General features: G+C 36.0%; 1 protein-coding gene across 13 annotated transcripts; it reads left to right on the top strand.

Moving 5' to 3' along the window:
• The first annotated feature begins 73 nt into the window (after positions 1 to 73).
• On the top strand, positions 74 to 22,022 carry LOC109854652 (heterogeneous nuclear ribonucleoprotein R). 13 transcript variants are annotated; one of them, XM_020427978.1, is made up of 12 exons: positions 74 to 308; positions 3,572 to 3,948; positions 4,069 to 4,176; positions 4,422 to 4,598; positions 6,123 to 6,258; positions 10,443 to 10,648; positions 10,772 to 10,921; positions 11,028 to 11,173; positions 11,326 to 11,441; positions 13,895 to 14,043; positions 17,652 to 17,808; positions 19,594 to 22,022. In XM_020427978.1, the coding sequence occupies exons 2-12, from the start codon at positions 3,574 to 3,576 to the stop codon at positions 19,836 to 19,838; spliced, it is 1,965 nt and encodes a 654-aa protein (XP_020283567.1). In that variant the 5' UTR covers positions 74 to 308; positions 3,572 to 3,573; the 3' UTR covers positions 19,839 to 22,022. The 13 variants fall into 13 exon arrangements, with proteins under 13 accessions (XP_020283567.1, XP_020283566.1, XP_020283562.1 ...); XM_020427977.1 differs by lacking the exons at positions 6,123 to 6,258; positions 13,895 to 14,043 and adding an exon at positions 7,219 to 7,354 and having other exon boundaries at positions 77 to 308; positions 19,597 to 19,615; XM_020427973.1 differs by lacking the exons at positions 6,123 to 6,258; positions 13,895 to 14,043 and adding an exon at positions 7,219 to 7,354 and having other exon boundaries at positions 78 to 308; positions 19,594 to 19,687.
• The last annotated feature ends 208 nt before the right edge of the window (positions 22,023 to 22,230 follow it).

The raw sequence follows: 22,230 nt of genomic DNA, 5'->3' as shown, positions 1-22,230 counted from the left end.
TCGGTGCAGTTACGCGCAACGGCGTGAACGTAACCGCGAGTGCGGCCGCCGCCGCAGCCGCTGCCGTCGTCGTCAACCTGTGAAGCACGGAGGAACGCGCTTTTTGCGAGAAAAAAAAAAGGAAAAAAGAAAAAAAAAAAAAAAAACTGTGACGTGTCGATTAATTATGAGTTTTATGACACCCGGCGAGAGATCATCCTGACTGGTTTCTTTGGTGGTGCCGTCGTCGATTTGAACTAGTGTTTCTTTGTCATCGCGACGAAACCTGCTAAATTGAGATACCTGTGAGGAGTAAAAATTCGGTACAGGTACACAATTTTTTTTCTTTATATCCATTACATTAATTACTAAATAATACCTTCTCGCGCTCCTGTTCTTTTTTTTTTCCCCCTTTTTTTTTTCTTTTTTTTTTTCGGTCCGCTTCTCCGTTTAATTCCGGCCTTTGTCCTCCTGGCCCTTCCATGACTTATGGGAGGACCACGCCGCTATCATCTCTCTTGCTCGCGCGAGAGACGTGCTTGTTCGTGTGCGTGTGTGTGAGTGTGTCCGTCAGTCCCGCCGTCCGTGTTCCTCCCTTTTTTTTTTTTCGTCTCACGTGCATTGTGGAGGTTATGCGAAAAAAAAAGAAAAAAAGTTGCAATCGTTCTTCTTCTTAGACGGCAATTCGCGCGTGAGAGTTTGACGACGCGAGACAAAGAGGAGCAAAATCGGTGAGCAAAATCGAATCGTTGTCGAGAGTGACGAGATCGGGTTCGAGATGATTTGAATGATTACACGCGCTCTCTCTCTCTCTCTCTCTCGGAGATAGAGACCGGGTGCATCGAAGGACACTCTCTCTCTCTCTCTCTCTTTCTCCGTCATGGCTCCGCGCTTTGGCGCGCTCTCTCGCCGGCCGGTAACAGGCCGGCGAAATAGCTCGGCGTTAATCGCGCGGAATGAAGAGGAGCCTCACCTCTCACCACCTCCTCCGCTTTCCGAGAATATGTGTGGAAACACGCGCGCGCGCGCGCGCTCGAAATATTTTCGCATTTTCACAAATGGCGTGAAAACGGAGCGGACGCGCGCGCGGGAGATGCAACGCGGAGGAGATGTGCATGGCGGAGAGTTTACGTCGACGAATTATATATATATATATATAGTATATGTACGCGCTTGGTTCTCCGGATTTCGCGAGACTAACCTCCTCGACGAGTTTATCGTCGTGTGTGACGTTGTTGTTCGCTCCGCAGATAAAAAGTTTTTTTATCGGCGATCGCGAAATTGTTGGAAGAACGCGCGAAGAGAAGAAGAAGAAGAAGATACATTTTCCGTCTTCCGATATATATATTTCCGTTCTCGAATTTCCTCTCGCGCGCGCGCGCGCGCGAACGAACGAACAAGATATCCAATCGGTCTCCCGCGAATTTCCGCCGATTCGACGCGAGGAACAAATTGCGTTTCGTTCCTCGCGGCGGCGCGACTTTCTTCCTCCTCGTCCTCGTCGCGCTATTTCGCGCGCGCCAATCAGAATTCGCGCGCGGGCCCGCCGCTCTCACACACGGGGAAGATGGCCGTGTCGCTGGGTTCGAGCGTATCTTTGCGCGTCGTTTTGTGAACCCCGTAGTCTCCGCGATCACGTTGACGTCTGTCGCCATTTCCCTCGCCCACGGAGGAGAGCCCCTGTCCGTTTTAATTTTCGCAAGGTAAAAAAAACACGCACACGTTGTTGTTCTCGTTGCGCGTTCGCTCGGGAGACGCGAGATAAAAATCGCGCGGCTCGCGAAAACGCTTTGCCCGCGCGACCGTTTTTGCCGCACGCCAAGTGGGAAAATTTAAGTCAGGTTAAACACGTCACCAAGTGCATATGCTCCGAGTGCATATAGAGGTGCATTGTGTGTCTTGTGCCGCCGCCGTCGTCGTCGTCGTCGTCGTCGTCGTGTCCCGACGCACGCAATTTCGCCGGCCGGCGTAAGCCGCGCGTTCGAAGAAAGCGCGAATTTCTCCGCGCGCGGGGAACGAACGCCTCGCGAGAGACGCGCACGCATCCCGCACGCAGTGAGGGGAAAAAAATCCGGATTTTTCGGATCGGTTTTTTGCCGCGCGCCACATTCCGTCGCTCTCGGCACGGCGGCGATTGCGCCATACCGCGACCGACCCGCCGTTTCGTACGACCGATTCAACACGCGCCTTGTGTGCGCGCCCAGTGTCACACATCGATCAACGTACAACATGCCGTTCATTGTCCATTTCTCATATTCTTCTCTTCCCGAACGAACCGTTTCCCGCGCTCACGCGTGTTTAATTATTCGTTCTCCGTTTTTCTGCAAAATTTGCAACCGTTCTTAGAGTCTGTTTTTTCTTTTTTTTTTTTTTTTTTTGCTCCGGTTTCTGCGAGCGCAAGACGTTGCATTTGCTCCACTCCTACGTGTGTGTGTGTGTGTGTGTGTGATAAGTGCTCTTTCCTATTCATACGTGTGTGTTACATTGTTAAGTACGTGCGAGCAAACAAGTTTTATAATTTCTGGCATATGCTAGTTGTGTAGTTTTTTTTTATTCAAATCGTTTGTTAACGTACAATTCAAAGTTAAACTAGTGAGTGTAAATTAGTGAAATATAAAACGAATACTTAGATAAATATGTTCAAATGTCTCTGTGTGCTGTTAATATTTTTTAGTGGTAATTTTTTTTTTTTTTTTTTAATTCTCGTAATTGTTATTCTGCTTGCATCTGGTTAATAAACATTTTATTCATTTTTTTTTGTGCGTACACAATTGAATCTTGTATCCTGATGAATCTACACTTCACCAGGATACAAGAATATTTATTTGATCTTTATAAAAATAATAAATAAAAGTAACGTAATTGAATGATTAATTGGAAATGTTTATATATATGAATGAATATAAGTGCGAGAAAGAGAGCCAGTTATCTATTTTCTTCTTCTGCAACTCAGATTATGTCATAATAAATCTTTATAATTCAAAAAAGTATTAAGAAACATTCGAATTTGAGAAATAAAATTTTGGTTATATTGTTTAAAATATTTTATATTCTTTTCTTTGACATTTGAGACAAAGATATTTGACTGTCTCCATTATTGTCATAATATTTTATTTGAATTTCTGTGAGTCAAAATTTTTCTCAAATTTCTTTGAAACATTTTATTTATAAAAACATCTAAAACATTAATAAGTTATTAATATATTTGTTACATATGTAAACTTGTACTTTATCTCATACAAAATGTTTTCATATGATTTACCACTTATATCACATATAGTTTATTTGCAAAATTTAATAGAATACTTATTATATTACTTTGTAAAGGTTTTTCTGTTTATATAAAAACTATAAATTTATTTTTGAGAAGAACAATCTGCTCTGATCAAATAATGCATATGGCATAAAGTGTGTTAAACAATATAACTGATTTTTTAATAACTATATAGGAGTTTTTATATTTAATAGTTTACAGAAAAAGAAAGGTTGAGAAACACAATATTTTCAGTGTGTATGTGTGTGTGAGATAATAGTAATTAACTTAGTACACAACAAAATAAACGATTTTTATTAACAAGTGTTATTTTTTCAGCTATGGCAGAAGGGAATGGGGAAATAAAAATGGAAGAAAAGCAGGAAATAGAAAATGTGGAACGGACAGAAGATTTTAACAAACTTATGCAATATGGACTGGATGAGAAAGTGGCTGCCAAACTAGATGACATTTATAAAACGGGGAAATTAGCTCATGTTGATCTGGATGAAAGAGCTCTTGATGCTTTAAAGGAATTTCCAGTTGACGGTGCGCTAAATGTGCTAACTCAATTTCTAGAGTCCAATCTAGAACATGTATCTAATAAATCTGCATATCTTTGTGGTGTAATGAAGACATATAGACAAAAAAGTCGTGCTGGTCAAGGTACAGGCACTAGCACGACTCCCAAGGCCCCAGATGAGGACAAAATTAAGGTAATTTCAAGTTGTATTTTCTACTTGTGTGAACATCACATTCAATCTTTTTATCTGTTTACTGATTTAGGGTTTTATACATGATATGTTCTAATCGGTAAAACACATCATTGGTTTTAGATGATTCTGGAAAGAACAGGATATCCTTTGGATGTAACTACTGGACAAAGAAAATATGGTGGTCCCCCACCGAATTGGGAGGGTCCAACTCCTGGCACTGGTTGTGAGGTAAATTTGCGCAAATTTACAAATTATAGCATAAGTAACCGTAAAAATATGAATGTTAAACAAAAGAATTTAAGAAACATAAAAATAATTATATAGTTTTATAATTTAAAACTATAAGTCGAGATTTAAATATCGCGTAATAAATTTACGCGATATTTATTACACTACAATTTACAATTGATTATTTTCTTAAAAACTTATTACTTTGTGTTATAGTAAAGTGTTTTTTTTTTTTTTTTTCAAAGGTATTTTGTGGCAAAATCCCAAAAGACATGTATGAAGACGAGTTAATCCCGTTGTTTGAAAAATGCGGAAAAATTTGGGACTTAAGACTGATGATGGATCCCATGTCAGGTTCCAACAGAGGATACGCATTTATCACATTTACAAACAGGGAAGCTGCACAGCAAGCTGTCCGAGAGGTATGTTAATATTTTTCCTTAATTAGATAGTTATTATCATTATCATTTTATTATATTTTTATTTTCCTATTGTGTAGGTACATTCGTACATGATATATAATCTTATTTTCTTTTTGCCCTAGTTGTTAACATGCTGCCATGGATAATCTAAACCTTTTTTTTATTTTTTTAAATTGTTAGGAATGTTACAAAATTGTTATTGCTACCAAAAATAGCGCTCCTTCGAAATGTTTATGATATTAAAAAAAAAAAAAACAAGTCTCAACTTTCATATTTTATGACATGTTTACATAGCTTTTTTGGCTTAATAATTACTATTTTTTTAGCTGAGCTGTAATATCTCTGATAATTAAGAGAACGTAGTGAAAATAACATTGTGTGTGTATATCCGTATATATACGTATATACACACACACACAGATGGATGTGTATACATATACATATATGTATATCCATCCAAGTTGAGTGTATCCTCTCATAATATATAAAAGTTTAGTTTTTCTATGCTGAACATTTCGAATGACTGTTACCGTATTCCTATGTGGCTTGTTCTGCATCACATTATATTATTATTACAATTTCTTTTTTTCTCCCAGTAGATTTAAAGCAGATACGTTCTGTTATATTGTCAAAAGTTTACGTGACATCTGTCATTTTAATTTGTTTTTTTAATTTTTGTCCTTTGGAATGTACATATATATGTATGTATGTACGTATGTGTGTGTGAACGCGCGACTGTAACGTATGTGTGTACGTATATATGCGTGCGTGCGTGCGTGCGTGCGTACGTACGTACTTACGTACGTATGTATGTATGTATGTTCGTATATATGTATTTATGTATACATATATAGCTAGGAACAATCCACATAATGTATGTGTTTTTACATGTATATGTCCCTGACCATTTACTCGTGTTTAAGTACGCAGTTACTTCCAACTGATCCCAATTATTTAATAACACATATATATATACATTTATATATATATATATATACATATTAATGACGTCCTATGGATGAGTTTCTTTTTCCAGCTCTCCTCTTTGCTCAGTGGGCAAAATTGGGAGTGGAGAACCTTTCCGATATAAAATTTACAAATGATTGTGTGGTCTTTAATTGGTTAGGGGTATATTTTACTTAATTGGTTGGCTCTCATTGGACAGTGACAATTTTTGTAACAAAATTCTTCTGAAAATTGGTAGGCTTAAAATTTGTTTTACAGGAGTACTTGATAGACGTGAAACAAGGCCGGTTTCCTATATTGTGAAGACTCGAGCAACAAAGCGCATGCCACTTTCTCGCTTTCGTGAACTCACGCCATATATTTAATAATTAATATATTAAATTGCAATTTATATACGTATATATTTAAAAACTTTTTTCACAAATTTCGCCATTATGTGCTGTTGTGATTATCTTAAAAGAAACAGAAAAACCAGAAAAACAAAACAAAACAAAACCACGAAATTCTACTTCATTGGAGAACAAAATTAGGCATGTGTCTGTTTTCTTCATCCCACAGCTCGATAATCACGAAATAAAACCCGGCAAGAGTCTGAAAGTAAACATTAGCGTTCCTAATCTACGTCTTTTCGTGGGGAACATACCAAAGTCAAAAGGCAAAGAGGAGATCTTGGAGGAATTTGGTAAATTAACAGGTAAAGTGAATTCGAGGCGTGTGTACCTACCTACCTACCTATTACCTACCTGTCTACCTGTATTGTATAACTTAAAGAGTGGTAGCTTTTAAGTAGTGGTTGTAGATGGTATGGAACTAAATGGAGCATCCAAAGATCACATTAAAAACTTGTGTGATCTTGCGAATTTACCTTATGGCACCTTCAGTTCTAGTCAGTCTCCTTGCCTCTCGGTTTATTAGTGAACAGTAACACCTCTCTGGTCCAAAATCTTTTTTTTCCTCGCATATATATATAGGTTGAGTTATGAGTTTATCTGCTTCCTACTCTATACATGCGCGCGTTTACCTTGTTATCCCTTGCCTTCTCGTTCCTTGATTTTGCGCAACTGATCAATTCATCAATCTTTACTACTGATATAACTTCTTCGTCATCTTTTTTTGGAAAGGTGAAAAAGAGGCGAGGAAATGGAAAGAGAAAATGTGGAAGTCTTATACCTTTTAGATTAAGAATTATTTTATGTGTACTGTTGAAAAAAAAAAAAAAAAAAATATATATATATATATATATACATGCTGTCTCTTGCACCGTTGCAATTTTGCAATATGCAAATGTGATTCATGACTAAGTCTCAAGCTTGGGGGTATGGGGGATCTGCGTGGACCGCTGGGGCGTTTGGCTCGCTAACAAACGGACAGGCACTCCCACCTACCCTGTATGATATCAAACTTCCAAAACTTCACCACACGATCCCACAACCAATCCTTCGAGTTCATGCTTTTCGAGTCCTCTTGTGTAAAAAAAAAGTTCCCACATTTCCCTCACCCTTCTCTCTTTCCTACCTACCCTACCTATCTCTCTACCCTACCCCCTTCCCCCCGAAGGACGCTTCATGAAATCCCACGTTCAGACAGCCAATTAGCAGGTGAAATTATAAATGGCAAGCTTAATTGGCACTTTCCTTCCACATTATTCTTACAGCTGAATGATTATGAGATTCGGAAAGGGAAAAAGATTGGTGTTACCGTATCTTATAACAATCACCGCTTGTTTGTGGGAAATATTCCAAAGAATCGAGACCGAGATGACTTGTTCGAAGAGTTTACAAAGCACGCACGTAAGTTGACAATTGTCCTTAAATCAGCGAGCAGTAACCGATGGAAGTTCGATGAGAGAAAAATGATGGGACAAAAAAATTTGTCTTATTATGAATCAGGTGTTTTTTTGTCTAGTCGATATATAGCAGAGGTGCCAGGTGGGTTCAGCCCTCTTGCATTTAAAGGTGAAACAAAACTCTCTTTTTTTTTTTTTTCACGAATTGGTATTTCGCAGAGCAACGAAATTTTATTATTGTTTTTTTTTCTTACACGATTATCAATGTCTTTTTTTTTTTTCGTGCAATATTGAAGAAATTTTTTAATTACACAAGCCAAATGTGAACTCTTCATCATGTGTGTGATTCCTTCATTTTTTTTGTTTTTGTTTCTAATAACTTTTCGTTTGCAAGATCTGCACTCTTGCGATAAGTAGACAATCATAACTGCGTAATTGTGTCTTACAACCAATTGAGCTGTAATTTCAATCCATTTATCCCATATATTTTCTCTTGCTAACGCACATACACACACACACACACTCACTCACTCACTCACTCACTCACACACACACAAACAAAGCGTTTTATTTATGCATTTCTCTGGGAAATTCTTTAAATACACGGTTTTGGGATACAAAATTCAAAGAGATGGAAAGCGCAAATATATGAGTTTTATTTGCAGTATTTTATTTCGTGATAATGTTTTTTTCTTTATTTGTGATTGTTAAATTACTTTAGTTTTTTTTTTTTTTTTTTTTTCCTACTTTTCATCTCTTGATTTTCGAAAATATTTTGTAATATTTTATTGTATCGTAGAGAAATCATGTGTATATAAAAAAAAAACATTGCGATGGAGAAACAATCACATTTCATGAATAAATGCGTTTTTTTTTTTTTTTTTTTTATTGTGTATACGTCTTTGTTTTTCACAGATAGCGAGAATTTACATTTACAAGACACGCGTATGTACGACGTATGTGTAAATGTAAAATCTGTTAAAAAAAAAAAAACAAAAAAGAAGAAGAAGATAGATAGAGTGAGACTGTAGGAATGTGTCAGATCATCACTATAGTTTGTATGTGTGTGCGTAAGACTCTTGCAAATAACATTAACATATGGACACAGAGAGGAGATAAAGAAAGAAAAAAAGACGATAAGAAATGTTGTTGAATTGATGAGGCATAGGGATGATCTAGAATTTTAAGAGAATGATCGAATATAGAATCGGTACAAGGCATCTAAAGCATTTATATTTTACTCGTCCGTCCGTCTCAATTTGTAGTTAATTACATGTGACAAACCGATTAAAAAAAAGCATCGAATTAAGACAAAACTTAGTTCCAGTAAGTGAAATTTAATTCTAAGAAAATTGCTTTCTTGTATACTTTTAAGTTTTGCGAAGTAAGTTCATTTGTTAATTAAATAATTGCGAATAATCCTTACGTAAGGTTAAAGACTTCATCAGTTTACATGCGTATACATGTATACGTGTGGGTGCGTGTACTTTGTTACGTAACTAATTGCTTATTTCAAATCTATTACACGTACATACGAGATGCCTTGTTACCCAAACTAGCGTAGCTTTTAAACTGAGAGGAAGGAGAGAGAGAGAAGAGACGAGAGTAAGGAGGGGAGGGGTTACATTAGATAATAGAAATTAAGTCTAGAAAATTGTCAAATTGTTTCGTCGTTTGACAAGTGTTTTTGTAACTTTCCGAGAGTTTTTTCTTTTCACAATAGATGAGTTCAGATCGAGAAATAAATACGAACACACTGGCCCCATACCTTATGATAACTGAAACAGAGAGAGAGAAAGAGAGAGAGAGAGAGAGAAAGAGAGAGAGAGAGGGAGAGAGAGAGAGAATTTTGGGGAACAGTATATATATATTTATTATAAGTGTGTCGATCTTTTTCGTACACATAGTGAGTCACAATGCATGAGATTTCTAATAGCATGAGAATTATTCTACTTCATAATAGTATTTTATGTGCCTTAATCATTTGAATAATCCTCTCAGAGTTTTTCTCCGTATACTTTCGTGCGCGCGGTATAAAAGAGAAGAAGAGAGAAAAAAAAACAACAACAACAACAAAGAATAATAATTTCGAACATACGTCTGTATAGATAGTGTACGAATATATTTACAGCTTTATAATCTTTCTCCTTGTAGGTGATTGAGACTATTTTTTTTTTTTTTTTTTTTTTTTTTTTTTTTTTTTTTTTTTTTTTTTTTTTTTTTTGGATTTCTTTTCGTAGCTTTTTTTTTGTTTTCTTATTTGAAATTTTTATCATGACAGAGATTGTGAGCATTTGGTGTTGCAACATTTCTTTCATTTCCTGTGTTGGGGTTGTGTGTTAGTTTTTTCGAGTTTTTTGAAGAAATTGAAAAATATTTGCTGTTTACGAAAATAGGATAAATATTTTATCTGACAAATCTCTTCTGAGTAATTTGTGTGAAAATGTTGTCAAATGTAATGCAAAAGTTGAAAAAAACGAGTCATGCAGTAAATTTAGATTCAAATGCAAAAACTTTTTATCTCGCTTTATTTTCTAGCCTTTTGTTTTCGTTGTCAAGAAGTATTTTTGTATATGATTTCAAAAAAAAATTTACATATTTATATAAAAAAAAGAAAAAAAAAACAATTGTTGAAGCCACAAAACGTGATCACAACGACACACCGTATACGTTTTTTCGATTAAAAACTTACATAGCAGTCATGTCGATTGCAATACCGACGTAATAATTAATAATAATAATTTTTTTTTGTTATCGTTAGATGATCGTAAGGGATGTGTGTAATAATTTGAACATATATGCGCGTTGTGTTGAGTTAATCTCGGGATTAAGTTTTTTAATCAGACGATTGCGATTAGTATAATTTTTTACGTGAGAACAAAATCTCTCATGGCAAATATTTATTGTATACAAAAAAACGTTCTAACTTGCTTGGATCTATATATTTTGTGTTTTTTTGGCACAGTTTCCATTCTTTTTTATACAGTAGCAAAATCCTCAAAATTTTATATATTACATATATTATCTCGAGTAAGTCGAACGAGGTCTCTTCTCACCTTGTGTATGATTTTCTTTCTCTCTCGAACATATAGCTGGCCTGACAGAGGTGATTATCTACAGCTCACCGGATGATAAAAAGAAGAACAGAGGTTTTTGCTTTTTGGAGTATGAATCTCACAAAGCAGCTTCTTTAGCCAAGCGAAGATTGAGCACGGGACGTATCAAAGTTTGGGGATGTGATATTATTGTCGATTGGGCCGATCCTCAAGAAGAACCAGACGAACAAACCATGTCCAAAGTAAATTGACAATATTATTGAAAATAATTTTATTTCTTAATATTATTGCACTTGATTGATAAAATAACGGGACAATATGCATTTAGAACAAATATCTCTGTATTTGTTTTTTTTTTTTCTCAGGTACGTGTTCTTTACGTGCGAAATTTAACGCAAGATTGTTCCGAGGAGAAGTTAAAGGAAAGCTTCGAACAATATGGCAAAATTGAACGAGTGAAAAAGATCAAGGATTACGCTTTTATACACTTCGAGGACCGAGACAATGCTGTTAAGGTAAACAAATAAGTTGTTTTTTTTTCTTTAATCACTTAGTTCGATTTGCGATCAATTTTTTTTGAGTGTGTTTGACTCAATTAAATTATGTGATTTGATTTTCAAGGCAATGAATGAATTAAACGGTAAAGAAATGGGTGGATCCCACATAGAAGTTTCATTGGCAAAACCACCATCGGATAAAAAGAAGAAAGAAGAAATGCTGCGCGCTAGGGAAAGAAGAATGATGCAGACGTTACAGGGCAGGGGCGGGTATGTTGTCGGTTTTTTTTTATTTTCTAATTTATTCTTTCCTTCTCTCTGCGTCCTTCCTTTTTATTATTCTTTGTTACATTTGCATTTTTTGTCGCTTTTATTTGACGGGAATTGAAGTTAAAGGCGTTATTTAGTTTTCCTTATTACAGTGGATCTCCTTCTCACCCGAGCATGATGGGAGGACCAATGCCGGTTCGTGGACCCGCGCAAGGACCTCGTGGCACAGGCGCAGGTATGCGTGGACAGATGGGACGAGGCGATTACGGTTAGTGTTTAATCCTTTCTCTCTTTTATTTAACGCCGCAAACAATTATTCCGCACATTTGCCGAAAACGTTGTTTGTTCTAGAACAGCAATTTTAACTTTCGTGACAATACGACTTTTAATTCTTTTGCTGCGTACACGGCGTTAAGAGAACCGCTTCTCTTTTATTTAACATTTTTGTAACATACGCACAGTGAGAACGCGATTGATATTAAAAACGGGGTCAAATTTCTTCTCGAAATTTGAGATGAAAATGCTCGTCGTCGCATCGAAAGGATTAAGAAATCGTTTATACATCACCACGTACGTGTTATTGGTAAAACACGTTCATGTTCCACCGGAGAGTAACAGTTTCCACTCAAATGGCAAATAGTGCAGTGTTTTTAACCGATAACTTTTTTCACGTAACTGCCGAGAATATTACTCAGGCATAATTTTCAAGCTTGAATCATTGTTGTGTACTAAATGTCCTTAACACGGTTTAATTTGCGAAGTAAAACAAATCTCATTTCTCATATTAAATTCGATTCTAATTTTGTTTTTTGTTTTTTTTTTATTTCAGTTAAGTTTAAGGACAAATATTTTTAAATACACGTTACCTTATAACATAAATTAATAATATGTAACAGTTTTTTTGATAAAGAGTTACAATATACGAATATTATATACATCTTGCATGCTTTTGGAATTTTTCACTATCTCACTACATACCTTGGCTTTGCGCATGATAGGCTAGTTTTAAATATGTGAACGAGAGAAATACAGAGGGTATACCATTACATGATAGTTCATTTGATTTAAAAGTGGTTTCTAGTTAAATTGTCAAATTTAATCTTTTAATTACATCGCGTGTATGTGCGTGTAAATTTTTTTTCTAACGGTAGAATTTTCTAAAATACGTGACACATGTGTAAACACAGAACAATAATTGCCTCGACAAAATTACACAAAGATCGTAGTTTGGATAGTAGCAAAATTACATCAATAATTTTTATTACTCGATATATTTTACGTACGGAATCGTTTCGTAAGGTTGTAGTGAGAAGTGTTCACGAAGAAAAACCATAACATATATCACGCAAATCGACGCAAAATGAACTTCATGTAATAAAAGTTTTGCAACGTATTATTTCTGTAAATTTGTGTACATAAAAAATTGCGTTCAGTTTTTGAGACAAATTGATTTCTTTAGTTTCTATTTGTGGTTTTGATTCAGTTATTTCACACATATATAAAAGAGAGTATATAATTTATTTACGTGAGACGTATATGTTAAATAGGTGCTTACAATATATGGAACTTATTGCCTTACCACTACCATTTCCTGTGTGACATCTGTTTCTTTTTGTTTTTGTTTTTGTTTGTTTTTTTTTGTTTTTTTTTTTTTTTTTACCCGGCAATTGCATGCGTTGTTTCGTTACCTATGTGTTTGGTGCTCTAGTGAAAATTATTATTTTTTTTTTCGTGGGAGTGCACATTAAAAACGCATTGCCAGTTTTACAAGTTTCTTTTCGTTCTGTTTTGTATTGTTCACATGAGCGTGTGTGTGTGTGTAATTTATGTGTGACGCGTCATCGATTCAAAAGTCTGTTTACAGCTCTCAAGGAAAGAGGTAAGCCACGATGATGAATGATGAATGCGATAGCTGGTAGAAAATTACTGTGTTGTGTATATATATATATTCTTCCTCTTCTACACTTACTTTTTTTTTTTTTTTTTGAGTTTAATTACGCAATTGTGGTGCGAGGTAATCGAAAATTTGACTTTCTCCAACAAAAATTCACACAGACTGCAAATATTTCCTCACGATTTTGTTTTTAGATGTGCTACGTACTTTCAAAATTGCATTACGCATAATATACGTAATTTTGTTTTAATAAATGTGTAACGAGATTAACAAGTTAAGTAAAGAGAACGCGTGCAATAAATTTTATGAAGTAAGTTTAAAGTACATTATAAGCCAGAGATTAATTTTTCATATTTAATTAAATCAATTTTCCAAGTGTCGACTTGTTTTTATTAAAATTCTTGTTGGAGGTGGGTGTAAAATTTTTGAAAGGCCTTGCAGTTTTTAGGAAATGTGATGGTGGTAGGGTAATTAACACGCAGTTTTATCCGTGCAATATTGCAACTGTGTGTTTTTCTTTTTTTTTTTTTTTATATATATACATATATATATATAAATTTCTTTTGTTGTTGAAACCATAATTTTCTTCGTGAAAGTTATTTCTATAAAATAATATCTCTTGAAATTTATATATACGACTGAGATTTATTTTTGTTTTTCTTTCTCTTTCATTTCTATTGTTATTGGTATTTTCAAAATTATCTTTTCCCGGCATGCTTTTCTTTAGAAAATATGTTAAAACAGTATTATTACCTCTCAGTGTAAGATGTCAATTGGATATTATCGTGGTCTAAACTTGGGTCTATTTGTAATGTGTGTTTTTATAGATTATGATTACGACTATTACGGTTATGGGGATTATCGAGGTGGCTACAGTGATCCCTATTACGATGACTATTATCGATACGAAGATTACTATTTCGATTATGCGCCGCCTCCGCCGCCTGCCAGAGGGAGAGGCAGGCAGCCGCAACCGGTGGGTCGCCTTTTTTAATGGTTCTAAACAAAAAAAGTCGTTTTTTATTCCTGAAATCATTTGTTATCTCTTTATTTTGTTATTATATCAGCGGTAGTTTGACTGTGGCACAGTGTTCGCGAATTTTTCCTTAATACATTTTTATACATCTATCCATCTCTATTACTTTTTATATATATGATCCAAAATTATCCTTCCGCCCACATTTATTATTTTATTCTCTCTGTCTGAGCGTGTAAATTAACGCCGACTAATTGGATATGCGTTACCTTCATTATATATGTATATATATATATATACATACTCACTATATTAACTCGCAGGAGGATGCACTTCTCTTATATCATATATGTATATATATATATATATATATACAGTCCCGACTTCATAATACTGTTTTTACTGCACCGCATCCACAGTATACGAGTAATGGCACTTTTTAACTGAGCTATTTGTAGATTCTCATAACAAAGTTAGAGCAAGAAAGGAAGAGAGAAAGAAAACTAGATGTACAAAAAGTATTGCGCAACGTTTTTTTCTGTTAAATTAATCATTAAAGAAAAAAAAAACGTGCGAAAGCGAGTGATTGAGAGTGAGTGAGAGAGAGGGAGAGTGAGTGAGTGGAGGCGCGGGGGAAGGGAGAATGCTGTTAAGAGCATACTGTGAATGCATTTTATATTTATTTATAATTTATATACATATACATAGATCCCTTTTTTAGAACCCTAATACATATTATATTATGTACTAACACCACAAATGCTTTGATACTAAAAAAAAAATTTAGACCTTCTAATCCGAACACATTGCCACTTTCAAATTGCTTGCAAAATCATATCTGAGCCATAGTAGACCCATTCTAAATTTTATGAACCTAAAGATAGCCGGGAAAAGCAACGTAAACCAAAAAGAAACAGAAAGAAGGAAAAGTGACAGAATCAAAAAGAAACAAAAAGAATCAAAGAGACAGGAAAGACATGCGGTGTATAGAAAGAAAAAAAAAACAAACCGGAAGCCGTAGGGATAATTACGTCTCCGAACAAAAAAAGAGAGATTCCCTTCAAGAAAGAAGATCGCACATTCTTATAGTGTTGCAGGAGATCCCCTAACACTGTATACTCCATGCTATTACTACCACTCTACTACTATTATTACCACCACTACTATTACTACCACTACTACTACTACTACTACTACTACCGCTACTACTACCGCTACCACTTTATACCACACAACACTATTATACACCACTCTAGCGCAGCTTCAGGAGATTTCCGGACATATGCCGAAGAGCAGTGTGCAGGATTTATACACATGGTGGTCATCATATTTATTTAATGTGTTACTCCATCTTCACACAAACACACACACACACATATAATATGTATATATATATACAAGTAATTTACCCTTTTTTCTCTATAGAGCGACGTTGCGTCTCGTGGCTCGGATATGATACCGTATCTTTTTTTTTTTTATTCAATATCAAGTTGCAGGGTTATCCAAAATATGTCACAAGGGAGCGTATAGGCACCCTGCGCGAAAATTTCTTAACGTCTCTGTAATTTTTATGAAAATTTTTGACATTGCGATCAACTTTTTCTCTTGGCAGTGTCCGATTATTTACAACAGAAACAATGTGTACACATTTTTGTTTTGATTTTTTGTTTCTTTTTTCATGTTATTTTTTTTAACTCTGGGTGCTGTGTGTTCGTGATACAATATGTATGACACGCCGTGGTGTTGTTTGTTGTCTTAGAGAAGAAACGAAGATGAAGACACGTCTTCTGTGCGAAATGCCTTCCCAATTGTCGTGTGTCTCATTCTAACATTTTATTTTGCTTTTTTATTATTATTTATTCTCGAGAGACATTGTTCGATCTTGTTCAACTTCACGATGCCATGTTCAATTTATCAAAGAAGTTTCTTCTAAATGGCAGTCTTGGCGAATAGTTTAATCTTTTCTAGTTTTATTTTCGTTGCAGTCACATACGATTTAATTAGATAGTTGACAATCTCGCATTTTACATGCGCCAATATTTTATTTGAATATTTTTCGTTAAAGTAAAATCAGCATACAATAATACAGCGTTGCATTGTCAAAGTTTTTGATCACACAGACACTTTCGTTTTAAATCAGACGAGATCAGATTTGAGTCGAGAAAATGTTAGCAATCAATGATTTGAATATATTTTTCAGTTCTCAAAACATTTTACCACATATACACATTACCACTTTTTTATTTTTTTTACTAAACGCTAGAGCTACGTTTGAACAACAACAGTCTCATCGTGCAACAATTATATGTTTTAATACAGTTTCTTACAGGAAAAAGAATACACCTTTATGCGCGCCCGTTATATCTCGTTCGTGGATAGACAACCGTTTCACACGTGTGTGTGTTACGGTTTGCACTATCAAACAACTCCACGATGAGAAAATGACACTTAATTCAAATGCGCCGATTTTTTTTACTAAATAGGAGGAAAAGTTTGTCGCAAGTTATAAGACAGCAATGTTGGAACTAAGCAACAAAGATCACATCTGTACATTCGCAAATATTATTCTCGTCATGTACATACATGTGTTGATTAATTACATATTTGTAACATTTTTATTTTTTATGCAGAGTTGTGTGCGTAGGTATAAGAGAGCACACACGGAGGTAGATGACATAATAGAGGATTGTGTTCCCTATTTTTAAAATAGTAATCACTACGCACGCCTCACAAATCTCGCTTTTTTGATCCTGGCCGCTGAACCTTCTTCACACCCTATACATATGTACATAAAGAAAAAAAACAAACCGCCGCTTAGCAAGCCTACAGCAACACTTTTAACCACCGCTTAACCAATGCTGCGCCGCTTATTTATATAATATGCCTTTTGGTTAAATTTTGTTTTAGCTGCCAGTGCAATAGCTTGTGTCGCTTAAAAGTTCCGCCAACCAAGTATCAGTTCGCTTTTCGCTTTACTACATTGGATAACTCTGCTAACTCCTACTGCTGTATGTAAAAAAACGTGGTTAGTAAAGAAAAGTGATCTACCTCTCTTCTGCCGCACTTCCATTTCTTTGTTCTTCTGTCTTTCCCTTTTTTCTCTATCTTGCTCTCTTTCTCCCTCCCTTTCTTATCCTGTTATCTCGTTTTATCCTGTGTCTCTCTCTCTTCCTGCACCGTATCCGTGACGTATGTGTGCGTACCAGAGTCTCATGTACGTAACTGTACGTCCCACAAATACGTGTATTACACACATATACATACAGAAAACAAGCTGATTACACACAGCTACATGTTTTCTTTAATGTCCACTGTGCCTTATCTCATTACTGCCATTACTACTTTTATTGTTACTGCTATTGTCACCACTACCACTGTTACTGCTACTGCTATTACTACCACTACTACTACTACTACTACTACTACATCTAAGGGTCACGACTATAAGATATGTTTATATATACTGTGCATATATAATTAAATTGTATTTAGGACGGAAGATGTAAAGATTTATATTAAGAGAAAGTTAGACATGTTGCGCAGATATATGTGCAAATAATATTTATAATCAGAAGGGGTAACAACTTGGGTGTGTGTTATTTGGTCAGGCTGGTCGTGGCCGTGGAGTAGTGCCACGTGGCCGAATCGGTGGCCCGCAAGCCCGTGGGCCAGTCAGGGGGGGACGCAACCCCGCAGCTTCAGGGGCCCGTGGGGTCCAGCGACTGGCCGCTCGTGGGGGGGTCCGCGCCAAGGGAAGTTTACCAGGTGAGGATGGTCTGTATCTCCACAATGAATCATCTTTTACACTTCTACACATCCAAACTCTTACAAAAATACGTAATCGCACGGCACACACAATATCTCCTCGTACAACATTCTCATCACATTTCCATTACGTGACACACTTTGTTGTATCGAAAAAAAAAAAAAAAACGTCGCGTCGGCATCATGTATTTCCAACCATTGTCGCGCCAACCAAAAGTTCAACTACTTTCTATATTAACTTTATTTTGTATTTATTGTTTTCTTCTTATTATCTCGGACGCAAAGAATTGTAACTGTCAATGTTTTTTGTAAGAAAAAAAACTGGAATGAATTTATTTATCAAGTTGCTTTTAAATACACAAATCCAGAGTAAAAAAAGAAAAACAAGTGGATAAACAAAATCTACTGCAAAATATTGTCAAAAGAAATGTCCACGTAGGCGAGGCACGTTCCTTGGAAAAGAAAAGAAAAGAATTGGTAACTTTAATTATTTCAAAACTAATGCAAGATCCTTTTCAAAACTGCCTTCTATTTTCCGGCGAGCGTAGAGTTCATAGCGACCCATAGGTGTATCTCTGTGCGGCGCTAGCTGTTGCAGTTTTACACGAGGTGTCACGTATCGCGTTTAGTGCTCCATTCGCGTTCTCTCGTCTGTACTCTAGATACAGCAGCTCTCTTCGCTAGAAAGCTCTTATAGTCTGATATTGGCTTTCATTTTCTAGTAAACTGCTCTGGCTCTGTCTCACACACACATTCAGTAAAACGCAACAACGACACGTCCAACGAACAAGCGCTAATATATAAGCGCCGAAATTCATTTATTTCCCAAATGAGCCTCTTTCCCTTTTCCGCCCTCCGATGTTTCTCCGCTAAATGGAGAATCGCATTTTATACATACCGTCAAGAAACTGCATTGTTGAGAGAAACACATTTATACAAATGTATATCCACTCTGAGGACACACAAATTTGTTGTAGCGCACAAGTAAAAAACGATAACACTCGGCTAAAAAATATCGCTCTGTAAAAAAAAAAAAATATTTATATGCACACATGTGTATTTTCTTTACAGAGTCGTTATTTCGCGACACATGTTAACGAAACATTTAATTACATTCTCGTTCTCTTTTTTTACAGATCTGCTAATGACAGATTTTTCAATCCGCCCAGAGGTTTCGAAAACTGTTTCTATTATTTAAAACTAGTTATTTTTTTTTGCCAAATGATTGCGCACGTTTCTCTGTTTCTAAATTTTCACGCACCTCTTTTCACCTTGCAGTAAACAATCCGACTCACCTCCCTACCAAGACACCCGAATCCCATCCACCTGATTGTAACAGAGCAGTAGGTTAGTCTCATTTTTTTTTTTCTTGTACTTTTATCGCGTCACAATAACAATTTCGTTCGAATTCCTTTTTTTATGTACAGTCGGTCGAGAGACCGGACTGTACGTTTTCCCGATTAATTTTTCCCGTCGCGATCTCTCTCGCACGTTTTGAGCTTGTTTCTCTTCACCGCGCATTTCACTGAAAAAAAAGTTCACGCGCATATCAAATTCACACACACATACCTTCTCTTTGAACACATTCATGTGTATATAATACTGACAAAAAAAAAAAAATCCTCGAGATTACTTAGTCGCTCAATTACCTTCGCGAATGAACTTGACGCACAATGGTGTAAGAGAGCCGTTTGAATTTTTTTTTTTTTTCTTTGTTTTTAGTTTGTTTAGCCCGATTTGTGCGCGCCAGTCGGTTATTATCTCACCGTGTGATGTATTTTACAGCAGGTAAACGAAAATTTGACGGGGGTCACCAGAACCAGGGGGAATCTAAACGTCGCTTCCAGAGCAATTGGGGAAACCAGCCCCTCGCCCAACAACCACTGGGCAACGCATACGGATTGGCGAGTGTGAATGGTGGCAGTGGTGGTGGTGGCGGTGACATAGGTTTCGGAGGCAGAGCCGGCGCGCTTGGTGTTTCTGGCGATGATCACGAATGGTATCAAGACTCCTACCAGTCGTGGAGCTAACTTCTGCAAGCCTGTGAGTGACGAAAAACAAATACGCACGCACGAACAAAATGCATGATTGATAGATAAAGCGAGAGAAAAGGTAAAAAAAAAATAAAAACAAAAAAAAACAACAACAACAACAACAACAACATCGTAAAATTATAATAAAAGGGAAGGAAAAAATCTGAAGGGGGAAAAAGGAAAGAGAGGAGAATGGGGAGAAGGAGAGAGGAAAACACACAGAGAAAAGGGAATAGCTAGAACGAAGGATGAAAGAAAGATCACACCAATTTGTATTATTATCGCTTTTATTCTATCCGACGTAATTGTAAATGTTCTTTCATATTAATATATAATATGCAACAACTGTGCTCTGCGTCACCACCATCGCTCGCTGTTGTTGTGATTATGTACAGTGATGTGCCACTGAGACTAATTATTATATTGGAGTGTGACCACCCACCCACCCCGTACTATATTATTATTACTATTATTATTAAGATATAATATTAATCTAAGTACCACTACTGCATTGTCACATTGTTTACTGCCAAGTGATGAAGATCAGCGATGTTGACATAGGGATTGTGATGGCTTGTATTAGTTAAGAAAACTCATGGAAGCTTGCGGTTTATTACGCGATTAACTAGATTTTTTAAATCTATGTGAAAACGAAGCGTGTGTGTCAGAAGGTAGGCTGTGGGGTGAAGTAAATAAGTAGCGTGGCAGAAAAGAGAAAAAGAACCGAAGAGAGTTTTTAAGAACGATATAATCTGTGTGTGGAGACGAGGAGAAGAGACGAAAACGAGGTTTAAAAACTTAGTAGGGAAGAGAGCGAGAAATGTACCAGGTGCGTTAGACAAGCAGACGGCGCGGGGCGAGAATGCGATATTTAGCGAGAGCATGTGTGAGGGATGAACGTCTGAGACGAGACACGTGTTTGTAAGAGGCGGAAGAAAAAAAAACGAGAAAGAGGTTGCTTTAAGAGGAATGTGTCTGTGTGTGTATGTGTGCGTAGAGCGCGCCAAGCGCGCCGCAAGACCTTCTATTGTTGGTCTATAAACGTGTACAGTCAGTGAAACTATTATTATTAAGAGTCAGACAAAGTTTTGCGAAAGTAGCAAGTGTAAAACGTTGCAAGCCAACGGCTCTGCGGGTACATCACCCAGATTAGGTTTTTGATTACGGTCACGCAAGGGTTCTTATTGAATAAGAAAATGAAAAAAAAGATTTAAAAAAAAAAAAAATAAGGGAAAAAGAGAGTATTGCTCACGATCGAGGAAAAAAAAACCCACTTGTACAGTAAATTTTTCAATGACAGTATATAATCTAAGTAGCGCAAAACAAACTCAGATTCAAATCGTAATATATTTATTTGTTGTGTTTCTATTTTTTTATATAATTAAGAATTAAAAAGATTGATCGTTGAAAGCTAAATATCAAAAGAGAGAAAAACGAATCTATTCCTTTTTGAAAAGGGAGTAAAGGATTAAAAAAAGTAATTGTATTGTTTTTTCTAAATTTTATGTAAAAATGAAATTTGTTTCTCTTTAAAAAAAAAAAAAAAAAAATTAATAAGAAAAGAGAGAGGTTTTTAAAAATGACTGACTATGAATTTGATAATGATAGTCACGGATTGAAGTAGGATGTAAAATGTAATGTTTACAAATGCATGAACACATACAGCACACATTTTGAGTGTTGACTTGTTGTTATTGTTAGCCTGTTAGTTAATTAGTAAGAGTTGTAAGTGCGGGCTGTAGTTGGTCCCTGTCCCTGGAGCCCAGACACCCCCTGTTCTGGATGATTATTTGAAAAAGGGAAGAAAAAAAAAAAATAAGAAAACATAATACACAAATTATTTGTATTTTACACGCACCCCCCGAAATATGAAGACAAATACAACATAAAGATATAAAAAAACAAAAAAGGAAAAAAAACGTAAAAAAGGATATTGTAATAATAACGGAATAGTTACATATCAGACTCCTGTTTATTGTAACATATACCAAACGAGACGACACACCACATTGTAATAACAATTGTAGCCCTGAATCGGATTTGATACAATAGTAGGATCGATTGACGGATAATATTGTATATGTGACGATTATCGAGCGTGGTTCTCCACGCCGAAAAACGATTTATTATTACCATAGGCCGGCAAACCGGAAGTATAAAAAAAAAAAAAAAAGAAGATTGCATATATATACAATCGCATTGTAATGTGGAACTATGATGTATGATTTTACAGACTCTCTCTCGAAGTACATTCAAAACCACACTAAAACACAATACAAAACATGAATACACACACACTTACACTCACACACGCACGTACACAACGCGCACACAACAAAACGTCACGATGAGAAAAACAAAAAAAAGGAAACAAGAAATACGAAATACG

Source organism: Pseudomyrmex gracilis, unplaced genomic scaffold (genome assembly GCF_002006095.1).
Source record: "Pseudomyrmex gracilis isolate BER0280 unplaced genomic scaffold, ASM200609v1 scaffold_71, whole genome shotgun sequence".
NCBI lineage: Eukaryota > Metazoa > Arthropoda > Insecta > Hymenoptera > Formicidae > Pseudomyrmex > Pseudomyrmex gracilis.
The sequence above is the reverse complement of the archived record's forward strand: the minus strand, read 5'-3'. Positions and strand labels throughout refer to the sequence as shown.

Coding starts and splice junctions, on each gene's coding strand:
- LOC109854652 (XM_020427978.1), top strand. CDS start 3,574: ATGGCAGAAGGGAATGGGGAAATAAAAATGGAAGAAAAGCAGGAAATA. Junction 6,259..10,442: donor GGAATTTGGTAAATTAACAG/GTAAAGTGAATT, acceptor TCGAACATATAG/CTGGCCTGACAGAGGTGATT. Junction 10,922..11,027: donor ACCGAGACAATGCTGTTAAG/GTAAACAAATAA, acceptor TTGATTTTCAAG/GCAATGAATGAATTAAACGG.